Source organism: Moschus berezovskii, chromosome 5 (assembly GCF_049115385.1).
Source record: "Moschus berezovskii isolate FMDL1 chromosome 5, NW_MosBer_1.0, whole genome shotgun sequence".
Taxonomy (NCBI): Eukaryota; Metazoa; Chordata; class Mammalia; order Artiodactyla; family Moschidae; genus Moschus; species Moschus berezovskii.
Window position 1 is genome coordinate 86,881,771 of NC_142464.1, and position 22,161 is coordinate 86,903,931.

Below are 22,161 nucleotides of genomic sequence, written 5' to 3' on the forward strand. Positions count from 1 at the left end.
CAGGCAGATCTCATTTTTCCTAGTTGCATCTGCAACAATTCTAAGTCCAAATTAGGTCACATTCTTAGGTACTTGGGGTTTAGCACTTAAACACATTTTTTGAAAGACACAATTCCACCAACAATAGTGACTGTCATGTGTACTTTCATATCACCTGTCATACAACTGTTTTTGCATTTAACTCATCATGTTTTAATAACTTGTTCATGTATCTCCTCTAATAGATTTCAAACTCTCTAGAGCATGTGCCAAGTCTAATCTCTTTGTCTTCCTAGCACAGGACACATGATAAGATTTTAATACATGTCAATTAAGTAAGCATATTATTGTTCACTATTTAAAAATAGGTTTTGTGATACAAAAGATTCCAAGAGTTGATAATGTCACATAATACCCAGTGATCTGATTACTTTTTCATTACTACAAAGAGAAAGAACAGAGAAATACCTTGAATTAGAAACAAAGAGAATATAGTTCTTTTCCCTGGGTCCTCATTGTTAGTGTAGCTTTGGGGAAAATATCTAATTACTTCATGCTTATCTATAAAATATAAATAAAAAAGTTATAACTTACTGATTCATTTTCAGGCATCATTCGCTTTCCCTTCCAGAACCGTCAGACTTAATTTAGAAAGTAGAGTCTACTTATGAAGAGACTGATGTGTCATGTTTAGTTCTTAATCTGAAGGAAATGAAGGGCCATGAAAGTCAAATAAGGATTATGAGAAAAGCAGAGATAAAGCAGTAGTAGTTAATCTGGTTAAGAAGGGATGCTGGAGATGGGGTTGAACACACAGGTATGGGGCTGATTAAATGTTGGGAAGGACGAGAAAGAGGTTTAGGAAGCAGTGTTGAATGAATTTTTGAACCTGTTATCAAATGGCAGATATCATGATGTGGATGTGTGAGTGTGCTCAGTCATTTCTGACTCTTGTGCCTCCATGGACTATAGCCCACCAGACTCCTTTGTCCATGGAATTGTCTCCTTTGTCCAAGAATACTGGAGTATGTTGCCATTTCCTATGCATATGTTAGTCACTCCGTCATGTCCAGATCTTTGTGACCCCATGGACTGTAGCCTGCTGGGCTCCTCTGTTCATGGGATTCTTCAGGCAAGAATACTGGAGTGGGATGCCATTCCCTTCTCCAGGGGATCTTCCTGACCCAGGGATCAAGCCCAGGTCTCCTGCATCACAGGCAGATTCTTCATCATCTAAAGGGAAGCCATTTCCTACATTGAAATCTAAAATTTTAGAATTCAGTAGAATGATATTTTTAAAAACATAGGAGCTTTTACATGCCTTTCTCGGTAAATGCGTACCTCAGTGAGACCTCTACTGAAGTTATTATACCCTGCAATTATAAAATATTTACATTTTCCTCACTGTTCCCCACTTCATGCCTTTCATATAGGGAGGTGAAGCCCTGTAACAGTAGATTTACACATGAGTGGAGTAAAACTCAGAAGGATAAATGGTTTACTTGCATAATTGTTACTTTGAAAATGGTCTTTTAATTTAAATTTTTTTCTTAAAGCTTATATGTAATTTTAGTCTTACTTTCTCCAACTTCATCTACATGTATTAGTTCCCTTAGCAACTAATAATCAACAACTATTTCTTAATCATTTTCTGTATTCATGGATTATTCTATAATGTCGAAAATATTGTGTGTTTTTGGAGGTGGATAGGGTCTTCAAATGCAGCACAATTCTCCAAACCCAAACTAAATAGGTTCCTAATTTTGTCCCCATTAATCAAGAGTATTTTAATTAAACTATTCATGAAGATGATCTAATAGCACAGTGATATAAAAATCACTGTATATAAATGACTTTTATTGACAGAAGAGAAGCGAAGTGAAGTGCACAATGGCTTCTTAGTGGAAGAAGCTTAGTGACTTCTTTCTTCTGAGTAACTTTCTACATTGACCCAGCTGTTCAAAAATGAAATTGTGAGGTTTGGACATAAAGTGCTTTGCTTGGTTGTCTGTGAATTTGTTTCATTTTACTTGGAATTCCACAGTGAAGGCTTTGTAGAATTTATTTTGTTTTTATATTTTCAATAATTTCTTACATTTTTAACATTAATTATCATATATCTTTGATTTATGAATCCGGCATTTATGAATACCTACACCATCCTGTGTTATATATTGCATTATCCTATATAGTATTGTTTTTGAGTCTTTAAATAATCATAGATTATAATTACAAATATGTAGAAAGTGAGACCCTAAGAGATTACATATTTTGTGTTATTTTTCACCATAGTATAGACTTCTGAGCTTACTTCTAGGATACTTTCTATATTTCTAATGGTATCTAAACTCTTGGCTGTGGACTTTTTAAGTACCTTAAACTTATTCCACATATCAAGCATTCTCCATAACCTGAAATCTTCCTTTGTGCATTTTGCATATTTTCAAGTGTGTATAAGATTATTTGACTAATGTAATATAAATACATTTAAAAATAGTAAAAATAAAATGATCACTTCCCATGGTAGGTTTTTTAATCAAAAAGCAATGAAACTGCAACTACTATTCTATAGTAGAACAGAATTTTTCTTAAAAAGGAAGTCTATATCCTTGAAAAAAAATTGGAAACCATTGGCTTACATCAGAACATTCTCTTAGTTAAGTGCTGTATTTGAATAATAAAAAGTCTAGTACATGGTAGGCACAAAGTAGGTATCCATAAAGAACTGTTTTTATTGTGTGTTTATTAGTTATAAATATTTATAAATATCTTTCTCTGAAAGGAAGCAATTCTTAAAGAGTAGTGTAACAAATGTTTAATTATATTTATATTTACTTATTTTTTTATCTCTCAAGTTTAAAACATAAAGTAATAACCATATGTTTCATTACAAATATTTTAGAATTGTGCCTTATGCATTGTATTACATATTTTATTTCTATTTCATATATGTGATTTCATATTAATAAAGAATGTTAATAAAACATGTATTTAATCTTTTTGGTTTCAGTAATACAAAGTCCTTTCACTTAAACTTCAAAATGTGTAGATTATTTGTTAAATATCTATCTATCTATGATCATATGCAAAAAGAAACACCAAGTGCCAGTCACTAAAAAAGGCAACCTGGAAACCAAGAAAATAAATGAATTGTGTTTACCTTTTGCTTACTATCTTTAAAGGAAAGCTATTTTACCAGATTTTTTCTTCCCTTTTACTTTTACTGCAAACCTTAAATTATTGGTGGCTTTCCCAATCATGCATAAATTAAGAATCATATATCTCAGATAATCACTGTGTTGGATTGAGTAGTATATTCCACTTGAATATATTTCTCTCATATATGGAATAAGGGCCACAATTTTCAAAGGACAAATGTGAAAAGTCCCTGAACACAATGAATGCCTTTAAAGTTGTCAAAAATTGTCATCATAGTCATTCTAAAATGAATCAACTAACATTGCTATTATCTTAAGTTCCTTAGGGACTGTTGCAGAGATTATCCAGTTGTGAATGATATGTATAAGCTTTCCAGACATGTGGCAAGATAGGTTTTCATTATGCCAGAGTTCCTAGGTGACCTACACCTGCACATTGTCTCTAGAAAGGCTATTTCTCCCCTCAATACTAAAAATAAATGTAATGTTTTAGAGGGAGAGAGATGTATAATAAATATAGGAGAGACTTTGTTTCATATAAATAAAACTTAAGAAATTAAAAGACAGTTGCTCCTTGGAAGAAAACCTATGACCATCCTTGACAGCATATTAAAAAGCAGAGACATTACTTTGCCAACAAAGGTCTGTCTAGTCAAAGCTATGGTTTTTCCACTAATCATGTATGGATGTGAGAGTTGGACTGCGAAGAAAGCTGAGCGCCGAAGAATTGATGCTTTTGAACTGTGGTGTTGGAAAAGACTCTTGAGAGTCCTTTGGACTACAAGGAGAACCAACCAGTCAATCCTAAAGGAAATCAGTTCTGAATATTCACTGGAAGGACTGATGTTGAAGATGAAGCTCCAATACTTTGGCCACCCTGATGCAAAGAACTGACTCATTTGAAAAGAGCCTGATGCTGGGAAAAATTGAAGGCGAGAGGAGAAGGGGACAATAAAGGATGAGACGGTTGGATGGCATCACCGACTTGATGAACATGGGTTTGAGTAAACTCTGGGAGTTGGTGATGGACAGGGAGGTCTGGTGTGCTGCAGTCCATGGGTTCGCAAAGAATCGGACACAACTGAGCAACTGAATTGAAACTGAACTTAAGAAACCTGTACTGTATAGATGGCATTACATAAAATTTTTGGAGTTACAATTTATCAGAATATGAAGTAGTTAGTATGGATAATCCTAAAAAAATTGTCATTTTATATGAATTTTATGTACACTTTGAAGCATAAATATCGACTTTGAAATATTCACATGAAACAGTAAATATTCACTTTGTTTTATTTTTTTATTTTTATTATTTTATAATATTATATTGGTTGGTTTTGCCATACATTGACATGAATCCACCCTGGGTTTACATGAGTTCCCCCTCCTGAACCCCCCTCCCACCTCCCTCCTCCCTTTATCCTCCCTCTGGGTCATCTCTGAACAACAGCCCCGAGCATCCTATAACATGCATCGACCCTGAACTGGTGATTCGTTTCACATATGACAACATACGTGTTTCAATGACATTCTCCCAAATCATCCCACCCTTACCCTCTCCCACAGAGTCCCAAAGACTGTTCTATATATCAGTGTCTCTTTTGCTGTCTCGTATACAGGGTTGTCATTTCCATCTTTCTAAATGCCATATATATGCGTTTGTATACTGTATTGGTGTTTTTCTTTCTGGCTTACTTCACTCTGTATAATAGGCTCTAATTTCATCCACCTCATTAGAACTGATTCAAATGCATTCTTTTTAATGGCTGAGTAATACTCCATTGTGTATATGTACCAAAGCTTTCTTATCCATTCGTCTGCAGATGGACATCTAGGTTACTTTGTTTTAAAAAACATAGTATCTACTAAGAAATTGAGAACTCACACTTATTCCATATCTCATTGATAATCGCTGTTGCTGCAGATCCTTTCTAGATATTCCCTAAATATAAACATACATTCAACTATACATATGTTTAATGTGTTATTTAAAATGTAAATCTGGAGGTTTTGGGTTTTTTTTCAGATTAGTAAAGGAAGAGTTCAGTTCAGTTCAGTCGCTCAGTCGTGTCCGACTCTCCGCGACCCCATGAATCACAGCACGCCAGGCCTCCCTGTCCATCACCAACTCCCGGAGTTCACCCAAACTCATGTCCACAGAGTTGGTGATGCCATCCAGCCATCTCATTCTCAGTCGTCCCCTTCTCCTCCCACCCCCAACCTTTCCCAGCATCAGAGTCTTTTCCAGTGAGTCAACTCGTCGCATGAGGTGGCCAAAGTATTGCAGTTTCAGTTGCTTTACCATTAAAGGCTGTCTAGCATCCCACAGTAGGCATGCATTTTAATATATTTACCCAGACTCTGTACCTTAGAATGCATATACTATATACATGCTTTCAAAATAAACTGTTGTGTTTTAAATTTGAAAAAAGACTTATTTTTATATCCCAATATTTTTCATAGCTGCGCTGAAGACTTTATAATATTTTAAATATGAGATGATTTTCACTAAAGAAGGGATCTTGAGAGAATGATATATCTAAATGTTTGCTTGTGACAAACCCATCCTCACTAGCAACCACAGTTTCTTCCCTCTTCTGTAAGTGGCTAGTGCATCAAAAGAGACTGCTTGCCTCTCTAGCCCTCTGATGATGAACCCTCACTGGGTAAAACCAGTCATGTGGATTCCCCTTGTGTGATTGTTTTAGGCATAGGCATTTTTTTTCATTTGGGCCATTGTCCTTTAAGGGCTGCTATGGAGTGGCTTTTGGTGTAGAATATCCTTACTCTTAAAATGAGACACAAGGTAGGAACTTTACTTTTTTGGATTTAACTTATTCATGTAAGAACTACAAATACAGTGTCCATTTTAAGACCATAGGACATAAATCCAATAAAATTTCACAGAATCCACGTCAGAGCCATGATGTTATATGTTCAGTGTTAAATCTCTGAATTAATGAATTTGAATCAATTCATCTTCCAAATTTAATATGTGAGATGATACAACCCTTATTTTTAAGCCACTTTAATTTAAATTTGCTTTTTTTTTTTTTACAGCCTAAAGTATTCTGATAATAGTAGAAATGTCCTTGCATTTATCTTGTACTTTGGAGAAGGCAATGGCAAGCCACTCCAGTACTCTTGCCTAGAAAATCCCATGGATGGAGGAGCCTGGTAGGCTGCAGTCCGTGGGGTTGCTAAGGGTCGGACACGACTGAGCGACTTCACTTTCACTTTTCACTTTCACACATTGGAGAAGGAAATGGCAACCCACTCCAGTGTTCTTGCCTGGAGAATCCCAGGGACGGGGGAGCCTGGAGGGCTTCCGTCTCAGCGGTCACACAGAGTCGGACACGACTGAAGTGACTTAGCAGCAGCAGCAGCAGCATCTTGTACTTATTGCTTCCTGGAAATACCTTAATTCAAAGCAGGCAGGATGTACACTATAGAAGAGTCTCTGTCTGAGGTCATGACTGGACCTAATTCAAAAGAGCCAGCCCAACCAGGCCAGATACCAGAAAGGAGAGATGAAGCATCTTAGAGGAGTCAGACCTGTGAGAATTGGTGGTCTTCCAAAACTGGCACATGTGGGCTTTCTTTCACAGTTTATTTTACTGTGCCATGTATATTATACTCACAAACCATAAAGATGGCTACAATTATTTTTGTGTAATATAAATCTTACTCTTGCACTCTTCAAAAAGTCCATGTATGAGGACAGTTAGACATGAAAGTTTATTTATGCTGTGTATTCTCCTTTGGAAGTCTTCTTATATGCATTCTAATAATTCTAGGCATGTGCACACATACACACAAAGTTATTCATTTGCTTTTATTTGGCACTTCATTGAAAGCAAATGTGAAGAAATCAAAGACATCTTTCTGAGCTCATGTCTTTCCTTTCATAGGCTTTCATGTTAAGTGATTTCAGGAGCCAACATTAGTAAAATATCATTTCTTTGCAATTTTCTTTCTCTGGATTTGATTTTATTCCTTTTTGTTTTTATCACACATAAATAGCTTGATCTGAAAATATTACACATTGAGAAGACAAAATACTAAACTGAGTTAGTATGACGTCTCTAGTCTTAGTCCTGTCTTGGCCCCTAGGGCGTTCTTGTAGCTTGGGGAAGAGAAGAATGCTTTGCTGCACTCACAGGAAGTGTAATCAGTTATGTCTGTTTTTAACTTAAAAAAAAAGAAAATTTGTCCGCGAAGTGAACATTGTCTTCAATAAGAAAAATACATACATGCAAATATTGTTCCTCTTTTAGAAGAAAACAAGTTATACCTCTATTTATTATACTTTAAGGTAAAGTATTCAGACACACACTGATTTATTTGGTTAACCAAACATGCAACTTCAAAAATGTTCAGTTCTGACATGCGGCTTCAAGCAGATGGTTAACAAACTAATACAGAGGCAATTCCAATTATTTTTAAATGAGAAGTTTGTCATAATTCTGTATATCCATTGTTGTAGCATTCAGCCAGTACTAGAAGATTACAGCTTAGAAATCACTGGCACATAACTCAGAACTGAAATGCTTTTCCAAGCAATGCTTGTGAGCATGTTAATTTTAAATGTACATTTCCATTTATTGTGAATGCATGCTTCTATGAATTGTATTCATGTCTGACATAGCTAATCATTTTGTTTTTGGAATGGGCTCCATAAATATTCTGTGGATGCTGACTGATGATTATGATAATTTGTTCTATCAAATATTACCCAGAGATGTGTGGAATATTTGACAATTGGACTTCCTTGCAAGATTACTGCACTTTCAAACATATTTCTGTATTTTAAGAATATTATTAATATTACTAAGGCAATTTGAAAAAAAATTCCCAGTAATAAACCCTTAAGGTTCATAAACTTTTTCATACTATATATAGTAAGACAATCTGAAAATATTTCTTTTTTTAAATTGCCACAGCAATAGTTTAGAGCACAGGCAAATAGTATCTTTTTAGTGCAGCAGAAAATTAGTATATTAAATTGAATTTTGTCAAACTAAAGGTGTTTATTTAATTCCGTAAACATGAAATAGTCACTTTTTTATTTATTCATATAAAGGTATAATAACACTGGTACATGAATTAATACAACAGTTGGGTTTTATTAATAATTTCCTAATGTTTGATATTTCACATTTTATGAAGTTTTATTTGTGATATTTTATACTTTATGAAATAAAAAAATTGAAACAATGACCTAATTTCTTTAAAGTGCTTTAATAATTGCCTTTGTTGGTCAGGCAAACCTAGCTCAGTTTCTCACATTATTGTAATAAACTTTATCCACTGAAAATCCCATTGTGATCCAAAAATAACAAGCATAACATGAGGTCTTTTAGCCAAGCTGTAATCAAAATATTTATTTGTACTGAAACATATATGTAAGTATAGGCCTATGCATCCTTTTAATAAATAAAACTGTATATTATGGAAACATTTAACATCTTAGCTCTACTAAACATGCTCTGCTATATTAACATGCATCTTCCTGCTTATGGCTAGTCCCAGTATAGTTTTGGCTTTCCCAGAAATGGAGTTTTAAATCAGTCATTTGGGAATTGCCTGATATCTTTCCAGGTGGCACAGTGGTAAAGAATCTGCCTGCCAATGCAGGAGATGTGGGTTTGATCCCTGGGTAGGGAAAATGCCCTGGAGAAGGAAATTGCTACCCACTCTAGTATTCTTGCCAGGATAATCCCATGGACAGAGGACCCTGGTGGGCTACTGTCCACGGGATCGCAGAGTTGGACACAACTGAACACACATAGACATGCACAATACTTAGATATTCTGCTCATAGACCCTTGCCATCACCTAAAGGAAAGTAATCTTGCAATAATTATTCTGCATTTTTGCCCAGTATAACTTCCTTGATTTCACTCCCTCCTGCCTGTAAAAGTCTTTCATTTTGTACAGCTCCTCAGATCTCCTTTTTATGTGCTAGATTGGATGTTGCCTGATTGGATCAATTTTTTTTTCAAATAAATTCTTAAAATTTTAATATGTCTTAGTTTATCTTTTAACATATGTAAATGGGACTTTTTTTAAAAATCACATTAGATACTTTGGGAAAGTTAAATAGATGACATTATATACCATTACATGACAACCATGCTTTTATAATCTGTAATTTTTCATATCTCTTATCTCGAAAACCAATATGTAAAAGTAACCAAATCATTAAAAAGAATAAAACCTGGAAAATTATGACAATTAAAAAGAAAAAAAAGCATAAGAATACTAAGAGGAAAATTGTATTCTTATGGTATTTTTTTTCAACTATAAAGTGACTGCTGCAGTAAGCAATTTCAGTGTCTTTTTGCTTAAGTGCTTATGGTAGGCTGAATAATACCTCTTCAATGGTCTTGACATCTTTATTGCCATAACCTGTGAATTTTACTTTATATGGATAAAAGATTTTTATGTATGCAACAATATTAAGACTTTTGAGGTGGAGGCATCATCCAGGATTATGGAGGTGGGCCTTAAATATGATCACAGTGTCCTTATAGAGGGGAGCAAGAAGGTCAAAAAAGAAGAAGGTAGTGCTGTGTCAGAATTGGGTGGAAAAGGTGATGTGGTGTAGGGCTACAAGCCAAGGAATGAGGGCAAGCCTCTAGAAACTGGAAAAACAAGGCAAGGAAACAGATTCTTCTCAGAGCCTCTATGGAACCAACTCTGCCAAGACCTTTGTCTTACTCGTAGAAGACTATTTTGGACTTCTACCACCAGACCTATTTTGTGATAATTCGTTCAAGAAGCAACAAGAAAACTAAAACAGTATCCTAGTTTCTGTGCTCCTCCTCACTCCTCATTTTGGTCATGTTTTTACTCGCTTGTGTCATATCACATTTTTAATGTAAAGAATGTGAAATAAAATATAAAAATACAAAATATGAATGACTTGGGGTTAAAGAATTACCTTGTGAATCATAGAACTTGATTTAAATTCATTGATACAATGTCTTCTGTAAGACATTACAATACTTTTAGTTTATAATTTAGAATCAATGTTCTCTTTAACAAGTGGTGCTGGGAAAACTGGTCAGCCACGTGTAAAAGAATGAAACTAGAACACTTCCTAACACCATCCATCAAAATAAACTCAAACTGGATTAGAGAGCTAAATGTAAGACCAGAAACTATAAAACTCCTAGAGGAGAATGTAGGCAAAACACTCTCCAACATAAATCACAGCAGGATCCTCCAAGACCCACCTCCCCGAATATTGGAAATAAAAGCAAAAATAAACAAATGGGACCTAATTAAAATCAAAAGCTTCTGCACAGCAAAGGAAACTATAAGTAAGGTGAAAAGACAGCCTTCAGAATGGGAGAAAATAATAGCAAATGAAACAATTGATAAAGGATTAATCTCAAAAATATACAAGCAGCTCCTGCAGCTCAATTCCAGAAAAATAAATGACCCAATCAAAAAATGGGCCAAAGAACTAAACAGACATTTCTCCAAAGAAGACATAAAGATGGCTAACAAACACATGAAAAAATGCTCAACTTCCCTCATAATCAGAGAAATGCAAATCAAAACCACAATGAGATACCATTTCACACCAGTCAGAATGGCTGCTATCCAAAAGTCTATATGCAATAAAGGGTGGAGAGGGTGTGGAGAGAAGGGAACCCTCTTACACTGTTGGTGGGAATGCAAACTAGTACAGCCACTATGGAGAACGGTGTGGAGATTGCTCAAAAAACTGGAAATAGAACTGCCATATGATCCAGTAATCGCACTCCTGGGCATACACACTGAGGAAACCAGAATTGAAAGAGACACATGTACTCCAATGTTCATTGCAGCACTATTTATAATAGCGAGGACATGGAAGCAACCTAGATGTCCATCTGCAGATGAATGGATAAGAAAGCTTTGGTACATATACACAATGGAGTATTACTCAGCCATTAAAGAGAATGCATTTGAATCAGTTCTAATGAGGTGGATGAAACTGGAGCCTATTATACAGAGTGAAGTAAGCCAGAAAGAAAAACACCAATACAGTATACTAACGCATATATATGGAATTGAGAAAGATGCAAATGATAACCCTGTGTAAGAGAGAGCAAAAGAGACACAGATGTATAGAACAGCCTTTGGGACTCTGTGGGAGAGGGTGAGGGTGGGATGATTTGGGAGAATGTCATTGAAACATGTATGTTGTCATATGTGAAATGAATCACCAGTTCAGAGTCGATGCATGTTATTGGATGCTCGGGGCTGGTGTGCGGGGATGACCCATAGGGAGGATAAAGGGAGGAGGGAGGTGGGAGCGGAGTTGAGGAGGGGGAACTCATGTACACCTGGGGCGGATTCATGTCAATATATGGCAAAACCAACCAATATAATATTGTAAAATAATTAGCCTCCAATAAAAAATAAATAAATAAAAAGAAAAAAGAATCATTGTTCTCAAAAATATAAACAGCAAATAAAGAACTTATGACTTTTGTTGCTCTTTTTAAATTGTCACTTAAAGTGTATGTGAACAACGTTGGCAGATTCCTTTGTTAATTTTAAGTGTAAAGGTAAACTATAAGAATTAGTGAATTTTTTAAAATATTGATTTATTTTTCTCTGACCATTTAGTTATCATACTAATTGAGACCTGCATGATTCCATTATGATACATATATTCATAGTCTACGAAAAGATATTTGCCTTATTCTTTCCAAGCAATTCCAAACTGAATGCTGTATTTGTAGGCCTCAGAGCAATGGACAGTGACACATAAGGAAAGTACTGTCTTAAGGAAAACATAATTGTTCTGATTATGGACATTGAGCAAAATGCTATTGACGTTCATAGATGAATTTGTTTTCTGTATATCACTACAGTCCATCCTGAGAATTAAAAGTTGCTAATAACCCTGATTTGTTGTTGTTCAGTCATTAAGTTGTGTCTGACTCTGCAATTCCATGGACTATACCATCCAGGCTTCTCTGTCCATAAAATTTCCCAGGCAAGAATACTGGTTTGGGTTGCCATTTCCTTCTTTGAGGGATCTTCCCAGATCAGAGATCAAACTCATGTCTTCTGCATTGACAGGCAGATTCTTTATCACTGAGCCAGCAGGGAAGTCCTGATTACCTAAACCACTTTCAGATTTTTAACACTAATGTAGCGTGAGGATAGTACCTTGTTTTTTGCATAATATATATGTGCTTAGCCACTCTATCATGTTCGAATCTTTGCAACCCCATGGACTGTAGCCCACCATGCTCTTCTCTCCGTGGACATTTTTTAGGCAAGAATCCTGGAATGATTTGCCATTTTCTACTCCAGGGAATCTTCCCAACCCAGGAATTGAACCCACGTCTCTTGAATAGATCTAAAACATTTTAATCTTAGAACAGAATGCCTTACTCATATATGGTTCAGATATTGATGTGCCATATTTTAGATACTGTATTACTTGGGGATACTCAGTCTATGTTTTTCTCATCAGTCATGTGATAAATACTAACATAAACTCATATGACTAATTTTGCTAGCAAAAGATAGAAAGTACCTTTTTTAAACATGGTCATATCTTGTAATTCCAATGATTTTAAATGGAATTTTATATATTAGTATTACTAAAGAATTAATTGAGAAGTTTCTGAATATTTATTGGATTGGATTTTTTGTACACATTAAGAGCATAATAAAAATATGTAATTGGGTTTATTAATGGAGAATCCTATAGATAACAGTCTTAGTGTATAAATACAATACTTTAAACATTTTTTTTAGTTTTGCCATAGTAGACTATTAAAGCCATGGAACCAACCAATATAATCCTTATATGTTTAGTATGTAAGAATGTTTTGAAATACAGTTATGTTTAGTATTCATTTTATATTCTTCATCTATAAATATTTATAACTAAATGGCAGCTAAGGGGATGCTAATTTTATCTAGATATGGAAGTTAATACAAACATCACTTTATTAAATTTAGCAGAAAAGAGGCTGATTATTTTCTGTATAATCAGAACTTACTGTATAGATGATATGTACATAAACCTAAGAATTTCATTTTTATTATTTTCTGCAATATATTATGGTGAAATTTTGCCCAATATCTCTTTTTCCTTATCATACTTAACTAATTTTTCTTATAATGCTATGAATACTATTAAAATGAATAAGTTAGCAACAAATGATTCTGTATCTAATTTATAATCCTGTAATTATGTGTATCTTCCCTGACAGTCATCATAAGACATCTAAGTGAAGCAATATTACCTTAAAATTAGTACTAATATTGCTTTAAACTTAGTACTAATGACCAATCCTATTGAACATATTATGTAATATTTTAAAATTAACTTTTATCAATAGGTGGCAACTATGCTTACTTTGAATCTTTGTATATGGATTGAATTAAAATGGCATGTTTTTGTCTTTTTTTCTTCTATTATGTCTTATATATAAGTAAATATTAGTCTTATCACTCCTTCTAACTTATGTTCAGAGATTCATCTTTCTGATTGTTTCATTCCAACTTGAATTGAGAGGGCATCATTATGTCATGTTAATTTAAATTCATAGCATCCTTGGAATGCCTGATTCTTACCACATCTGAATGAAAATTGGGCCAGTTAGATATTTCACAGCAAGTCTACTCATCAAATCATCATCAGTTCAGTTCAGTTACTCAGTCAATCGTGTCCGACTCTTTGCGACCCTATAAACCGCAGCAGGCCAGGCCACCCTGTCCATCACCAGCTGCCGGAGTCTACCCAAACCCATGTCCATTGAGTTGGTGATGCCCTCCAACCATCTCATCCTCTGTTGTCCACTTCTCCTCCTGCCCTCAATCTTTCCAAAACATCAGAGTCTTTTCAAATGGTTCAACTCTTCATGTCAGGTGGCCAAAGTATTGGAGCTTCAGCTTCAACATCAGTCCTTCCAATGAACACCCAGGACTGGTGTCCTTTAGGATGGACTGGTTGGATCTCCTTGCAGTCCAAGGGACTCTCAAGAGTCTTCTCCAACACCACAGTTCAAAAGCATCAATTCTTCTGAGCTCAGCTTTCTTTATAGTCCAACTCTCATATCCATACATGACTACTGGAAAAACCATAGCCTTGACTAGATGGACCTTTGTTGGCAAAGTAATGTCTCTGCCTTTTAATATGCTGTCTAGGTTGGTCATAACTTTCCTTCCAAGGAGTAAGCGTCTTTTAATTTCATGGCTGCAATCACCATCTGCAGTGATTTTGAAGCCCCAAAAAACAAAGTCAGCCACTGTTTCCCCATCTATTTGCCATGAAGTGATGGGACCAGATACCATGATCTTAGTTTTCTGAATGTTGAGCTTTAAGCCAACTTTTTCACTCTCCTCTTTCACTTTCATCAAGAGGCTCTCTAGTTCTTCTTCACTTTCTGTCATCAGGGTGGTGTCATCTGCATATCTGAGTTTATTGGTATTTCTCCCAGCAATCTTGATTCCAGCTTGTGCTTCCTCCAGCCCAGCGTTTCTCATGATGTGCATTTTTTAATGTATACTTGAAATAAAATGAAATTAACGAAAAAACTGATTGTGAACACATGAGAACATTCAATTATTTTATTTTGCTTTAATCATCAAAGGTATTTCAGAATAAATTTAGTTTTGACAACTTTGATATAATTGTAGTTCTCTTACTGGTATATATTGATCAATAATCTTTAATATAACATTAATTTAATTTTAACTCACAGTGATTGAACTTGTAAAAGAGAAATAAGAGGATAGACTTTTAGTCTGCAGCTTTTGAAATGTAGATAGTTTTTAAACAATCCCATTGATGGAGCAGCCTGGTAGGCTGCAGTCCGTGGGGTCGCTAAGGGTCGGACACGACTGAGCAACTTCACTTTCACTTTTCACTTTCACACATTGGAGAAGGAAATGGCAACCCACTCCAGTGTTCTTGCTTGGAGAATCCCAGGGACGGGGGAGCCTGGTGGGCTCCCATCTATGGGGTCACACAGAGTCGGACACGACTGAAGTGACTTAGCAGCAGCAGCAGCAATATATCTAATACAGAAATAATATTCTAGAGGTTGTCTACTTTTTGATTTCTAAAGATCTTAATTTATGAAAAGCATTTGATACAGGAATAGTAATAGAATATAACCTATTTTGAAAATACTGTAAAGCATTTTTTCTATAGAACAATGATGAAAATAACTGCAATATACTATTTATGTAGTATGTTTTTTTTATATACCTCTTTAAACTCATGTCTCATCATTTAGAAGGCTTTCTTGATTCTTCTTTGGTTACCATTAAATAAGATATTTGGGACTCATGACAGCATCTAATGTTTATAATAAATGTGGCTTCCTTCATTTTTCCTACATATACATTAATAATTAGTATTTTTGTAAATTAACTAGTATATGGTATGCAGAATGTTCAGTTCACATGTTTAGATAGTAAGATGGGTGGATATAAATAATATGCATAATATATTTTAAAAGCTGATCTGTACAATTATAACCATGTGAAATTGTTTTTATTCATGACAGTTTCTTAGAAACAAACACTGTCATAATTTCAAATTTTAACCTTTATGCCCTACTTATAAATAACTAGTAATTTGGTTTGCTAGTATCAAACATTGATTGTTTAAACAATATAAATTTGAAATTGCCCACTTATATCTGAAAATTATAAGAATAATACAAATTCTAAATTAATTTCATTACTATAAAGCTGTAGTAATTAGGAAACAGGTTGATAATAGGAAGTAAGAAAATATGCCAAGAAACAAAACATTATATTTATGTATATATAATATAATATATATAATATTTATTTCAATCTTATAATTTAACTGCTTAAGATTAACAATAGTATTTTATTTCTAGACTATTTAAATATAATCTTGTTTTTGTCATGTATGTTTTCATTTTTCATTGTTTCTACTTTGAATTCATTCCTGATAATAACTGATTTTTCTGTAAGCATCTGGATATAACTGAGTTTATATAGCTGCTCATTGTATAAAATCCTGACACAGATTTAGGAGTTTATTTTTTCAAGCTGTGATGTTAAAATTGTATTTCTTAACTACAAAAAAAAAAGTCTTGTCTTTTAACTTAAGACAGCTTTCTCAAACGGTTTTTCTATGTAATAGGGAAGTACTGCTGTTTTTAAAAAATGTTAATACACTAAAATATTTGCACCACCTATTTTCTGTGTATGTTGGTGACAGCCACATTTATGTTAATGTTATTATACAATTGTTTGATAATCATTCTTAGACCTAAATCTATGCAAGAGAATTTTATAGTATGTTGACCATCAGAATTAGCTGTTGAGTATGGAATATTGGCCTTTATTACTCTTTCATTGACAATACAAAATACATTTTTAAGTTTAAGACATTCACTAATGAATCCATTTAATTTAGGTAATAAATAAAATCCTCATTATGCCTGACAAATGGTAGCCTCAAGTAAACTCAAACCATTTTCACTATAAATCAAAATGAACTCTGCCCTAAATGCTCCTTATCCCGCTAGTATCCTAGCAAGGATTCAGAGGTTATAGGTCATACCAGGAAATGAAACATATCATTAAGAAAATAATTAAAAAAAAAAAAAGAAAGAAACAGAGAGAGAGAAAATCTAGCTTGAGATATATTTCTGAGAATAGTAAGAAGAGAACATAAAGCAAAGGACAGCGAGACTGTCTCATACTGTATACTTTTGGGTAGGAGAAGCCATATATATATTTTTTTCATAGAAAAAAAAAAGGGAAAGTGTCCGACTCTTTGCGACCCCATGGCCTGAAACCAGGTTCCTCCGTCCATGGGATTTTCCAGGCAAAAGTACTGGAGTGGGGTGCCATTGCCTTCTCCTATAGAAATGTCTACTTATTGATAAATTATTGAGTCTAAAACGGTTTTGAGTAAAATTTGCTATAATGAGGCCACTCTGAAATTGAGTGTTGTTTACAGAGCAAAACTCATTTTCATGATATGTATGTTTACCAATGCATAAATCTAGGTAACCCAAATCTGTTTAGCCCAAAGCCACAAAAGATGCCTAATTTGTTTTTCTATTTCATTAGTAATGTCTGAACTTTCTCTTTGGTGATTTTAAGTTATGTTAAATTATAAGATGCTGACATTTTTTGTGAATAGCAATCTGCAACATTAATGCCATTATTTGGCTGATCATGAGGAATATAAGAGTCCATTCTTAAAAAAAGTCTTACTTATGGGATTTTGTATTTTTACACTAATTTATATAAATTAAATTCTTAGATATATTTTGACATTTAAATGTTAACTTTTTATTGAGTTTATTTTTTAGGTATAGCTAAAAGTGTTTCAAAAACATATGTTTACTACCTATAAAAGTGATATGATAATTAGTGAATTTATTTTACTACTGCTTAATAAAGTTCTGTGGTTCTATTTTCTTAATTATTATTATCTATATATGTAATGAAAGTGTTTTCCTACCAAATAGTCCTCTCTTCACATTGACAATATCCTATGGGCCAGTTAATGTTGCTTAAGCTGTATTTTAACTTCTAACTCAATATTATGCTGTTCTCAACCTAATATTCAATTGGTTACTATGAATAAACAATGCATTTTTTAATATCTAGCTTTTTAAAGTATTCTATAGACATTTCCTTCGTAAGCCTAAAACCCTGAATTACCCAAAACCTTAAGTCTGTGTAATTAGAAAGTATTTATTAGATAAAATTTGTATTTATCTTAATAATTACTTAACTAAATAAACACTTATTATTTTTTCTTCTCTTTTGACTTTAGGTGCAATAACAGAACCCAGTGTGCAGTGGTGGCAGGTCCTGATGTTTTTCCAGACCCCTGTCCGGGAACCTATAAATACCTTGAAGTGCAGTATGAATGTGTTCCTTACAGTATGTATATTCTTGTACTTCTTTTAAAAAAGGAAAGATATTAACATTGTTTTGCATGGATTGACAACATATTCTCTATAAAACATGAAAATAATCACATAAATTATATTAAAAACTAGATAATTTTAATTTTTCAATTAAATTTCAATTTCAAGTCCTCACACTAGGACTAATTTGATGTTGCCAGCATGATCTTGCAGCATTTAATTTTGACTATATTTTTCTATATATCAAATCAGTACTTATTCTAAAACTCTTTTCTTAATGCAAGAATATAAAATATTTAGGAAAAAGGATGAATGGATGATATGTCAGTACTATATCCCTCTAGTTCCAACAAACAGCAGTAAAAGTGAATAATATGCTGTATATATAATAGCATAGAAATTGATACATTTTCAATTTGATAGAAGCAATTAAATCTAAGCTTCCTGTGCTGCCAACATATTGAGAATTAAAAATATTCATCCAGAGGGAACAGACTGGATAGAAAATGCAAGAATTACATGAAATAAAGCGCTCTTTAGAATATATCTTTTATACTCCCAAGAAGTTACTCTTTGCAACCTTTATGTCAGAAAAAAATATATACCAACAACTTATTTTTTTTCCTTCAGGAATAATGAAAAATCAAACATTCAAAAATGAAACATTTTTGTTCCTATTTTTTTTAATTCAAAGGTAGAATCACCATCTCAAAAGAAAAATTTTTGATCTAACTAGTTAATTATTCATGGAATACCTTAGTGAAGATCACTTAGGAAATCCTGTATTCTTGTACTAAATATGCAGCTCATCCTAGAGGTGTAGAAAACTCCTGGGATCAAAAACAAATCCCAGGTTCCAATATCCTTTGACATCTTAGAAGAAACGAACTGTCTGGGGATCAGCAAGTTTACTGTGACAAGAGATATATCTAGGCTTCCCTCATTTCTGTTTGTTTAAAAAGCAGTGCATTGCTTATGAGCTGTAAGTGTGCGTACTCTGATAATAGAGAGAAATTTGGCCAGCAAGAAATGAATTTAAATGTAAAAGTAATAGTGAAACCAATCAGGAGAAAATTCCATTGTTTGTTTATTTAAGATGTGATTGGTTAGAAGTATATCTAGTGAAGTTTTATAGGCTAACTTTGTTATAAAGAAGCATAAGTGTATAGGTTTTATTGAAATCCCAGCTGAGGTTCCCCTTCTTATATTGTTATCTCTAGGGACTGACCATTCTATAAAAATATAAAGCTAAATGACCATTTATTGTTCATCAGTGATTTTTTAAAGAATGAAAATTTGTAGTCTGTTTTAGAACTGTGACAATTATACTTGGATTGCATAATAATAATATCTATGTGAAAAATGTAGAATAGCTACTTCCAAAGGCATTTTAAAAAGTATGAATTAAGGTGTGCTTCAGTTTTAGAGACAATTGTAAGAAACTTACATTCATATTTTGAAACATGAAAGCTGAGGAAGGGTTGCTGGATATTGGTTTTTTACACAATTTTTAAAAATTAAAGAATTTCACAGCTGTTTCTTCAATTTTATGTGCTTTTTCCAAATTTCTTTGAGGATAACTACTCCAAAATCCTGTGCCAAACTCATTCTGAAAAATCATTTTCTTATATCATTTCAATATAAATGAGAACTTGCTCCCACACATTTGTATAAAAGGATTGTGATTTACTACAGATTTCCTCTCTCTCTTATAAATTTTTGGACTTGGGCAATATGGTTCCTGAATATCCTATATTTACAGGTTTCTGATAATCCTAAAAATGTACTGATTACTTTACATGTATGTCCATACTATATTAGAATATTTATCAGATTATTTCATTAAATAAGAATTATAAACACAGGTGAAACCACTCTCCAGGTTATACATGGTTTAATTTCTATGATATAGTATGATTATGTTTGTTTAAACTATCTTCAGTCTGTTTCAGTTAAAAGTATAATGAATAGCTAGAAATTCATTTAGTTAATTTAACTTGAATTTAAAAGAAAAGAATCCAAAAGAAGTTGAAAACCATAAAATAAAATAGAGTGACTTGTTTGAAAGGTAGGATAGTTTAGTAGAAAAATGACCAGGTAGCAGGGTCCTGGTTACTTAACAAAACTCTGGATCCTTTAGCTTAGGTAAGCTGTTAAAAGTTTCTGAATCTCACTTTACCAACTTTCCCTCATCTATAGTACAGTTATCCCATTTTATCTGTGGTTTCACTTTCCATGATTTCAGTTACCCGTGGTCAACCTCAGTCTGAAATTATTAAATGGAAAACTCTAGAAACAAACAATTTTTAAGTGTTAAATAATATGCCATTCTAGGTAGTTGGATGAAATCTTTTGTCCTATCCCACACATGAATCATCCTCTTGTCTAGTATATTTACTGTATTCACTTCCCACTTGTTAGTGTCTTAGGAGTCATCTGGGTCATCACTTCAGCTTTCTAGTGATGATAGCTATCACACCATCATAGTACTTGTGTTCAAGTAACCGATATTTTACTTAGTAAAGGGCCCCAAAGTGCCTGAGGAGTGATGCTGGAAATATGGATTTTTTAAAATTATGACTAATTTATAAATTAAGTGTTATCATAGATATGTATAGGAAGAAAAACAGTATATTTGGGGTTTGGTGCAGCTATTTGCAGTTTTAGGGATCCACTGAGGGTCTTAGAATATATTTCCCTTAGAATGGTCTTAGCATGGGTAAGTCAGTGGGAGGCTATTACAAGTCCTGATTTAGGTGATGATAAGCTCCTTTACTTTTCTCCAGAATAAAAAAGCACTGTTTGTTGTTGTTGTTTTCCCAAAAGTGAAAATATTCACTTATTAAAAGAGCTGACATTTATTAACATTTACTACATGTCATTTACTACATTGGTTATAGGACTCTTTGTGGGTGATCCAATGGGCTACACAGTCTATGGAATTCTCCAGGCCAGAATACTAGAATGGGTACCCGTTTCCTTCTCCAGGGGATCTCCCCAACCCAGTGATTGAATCCAGGACTCTCACATTTCAGGAAGATTCTTTACCAGTTGAGCCACAAGGGAAGTCCAAGAATATTGGAGTGGGTAGCCTATCCCTTTTCCAGCGGATCTTCCTGACCTAGAAATCAAACCGGGATCTCCTGCATTGCAGGTAGAATCCTTACAAACTGAGCTATCAGGGAAGCCCTTTATGTTTACATACTCTCTTTTATTTAATTCTCACAATCTCCTCCCTGTTAGGTATGTGTGTCAAACTTTACTAAAGAAGAAACAAACTCAGTAGGATAAGTAGAGTCTTTCTTATAAAATATAGAATAGCTAGAAAATGGCAGAGCGAAGAGTTGAGCCTGTTTGTTATATTTGTTCTTAAGGACCCAACTCTACTTCCACACATAGATTTTCCCCTTTAGATTTTCACGAGTTATTCAGTGGTGTTCAATATTCAACTTTCATCAGTACAGTAATGACACGTGATGAAGAAAGAGCTTCAAGAACCCAGGCCCTTTTTCTCAGTTCTTTTGCTACTTACTTTTAAGAGGTTTTAATTCTTCTCTTAAAGCAGCTGAATCGCTGCAAACTTTTATTTACCCAAATACCTAGTGAAGCTTTATGGCAAAGACTAATTTGCGCTCTAAAAATACTACCCACAATTTAGAATGAGGCTCTTACCTATATAGTAAATTTAAAAGTTTTTTAAATTACCTGCATTATAAGAAAAAAAAATCCTTGTACTTAATTCAAATGTTTGTTAAAAGACTTCATTGTATTAGTAGAAGACAGACTTCATATTTAGGGGTCAATATTAATATTTGAAACTTTTCTAACTATACCACTGAATAAACAACCAAACAAGAGATGCTGTTAGATTCTGTTTGTCATATAGTTTTATAATATCCATTTTAATTTTAAATTTAAGATGATATTTTAAAGTGTATGTGGCGATATATTTTATATTTATGAATACTTTGATCTTAATATTGATGTGTTGGAAAATATTGATATTTTATTTTATATATATACACATATTCCGTATTTTTTCATGGTAATATTGATTTTTAAGGTGATTCTTTTTCTTGGTAAAATATAGAAAAGAAGGAAATATAGAAATACAGGGAAAAACA

The 22,161-nt window shown here is 33.6% G+C and overlaps 1 protein-coding gene across 1 annotated transcript in view; it reads left to right on the forward strand.

Annotated features, from left to right (window-relative positions):
• ADGRL3 (adhesion G protein-coupled receptor L3) overlaps window positions 1-22,161 on the forward strand; it is a 984,355-nt gene that overhangs the window by 569,341 nt on the left and 392,853 nt on the right. The window contains exon 6 of the mRNA XM_088836367.1: window positions 17,941-18,050. Within this exon, the coding sequence (XP_088692493.1) occupies window positions 17,941-18,050 (110 nt within the window). The remainder of the gene's footprint in view (window positions 1-17,940; window positions 18,051-22,161) is intronic.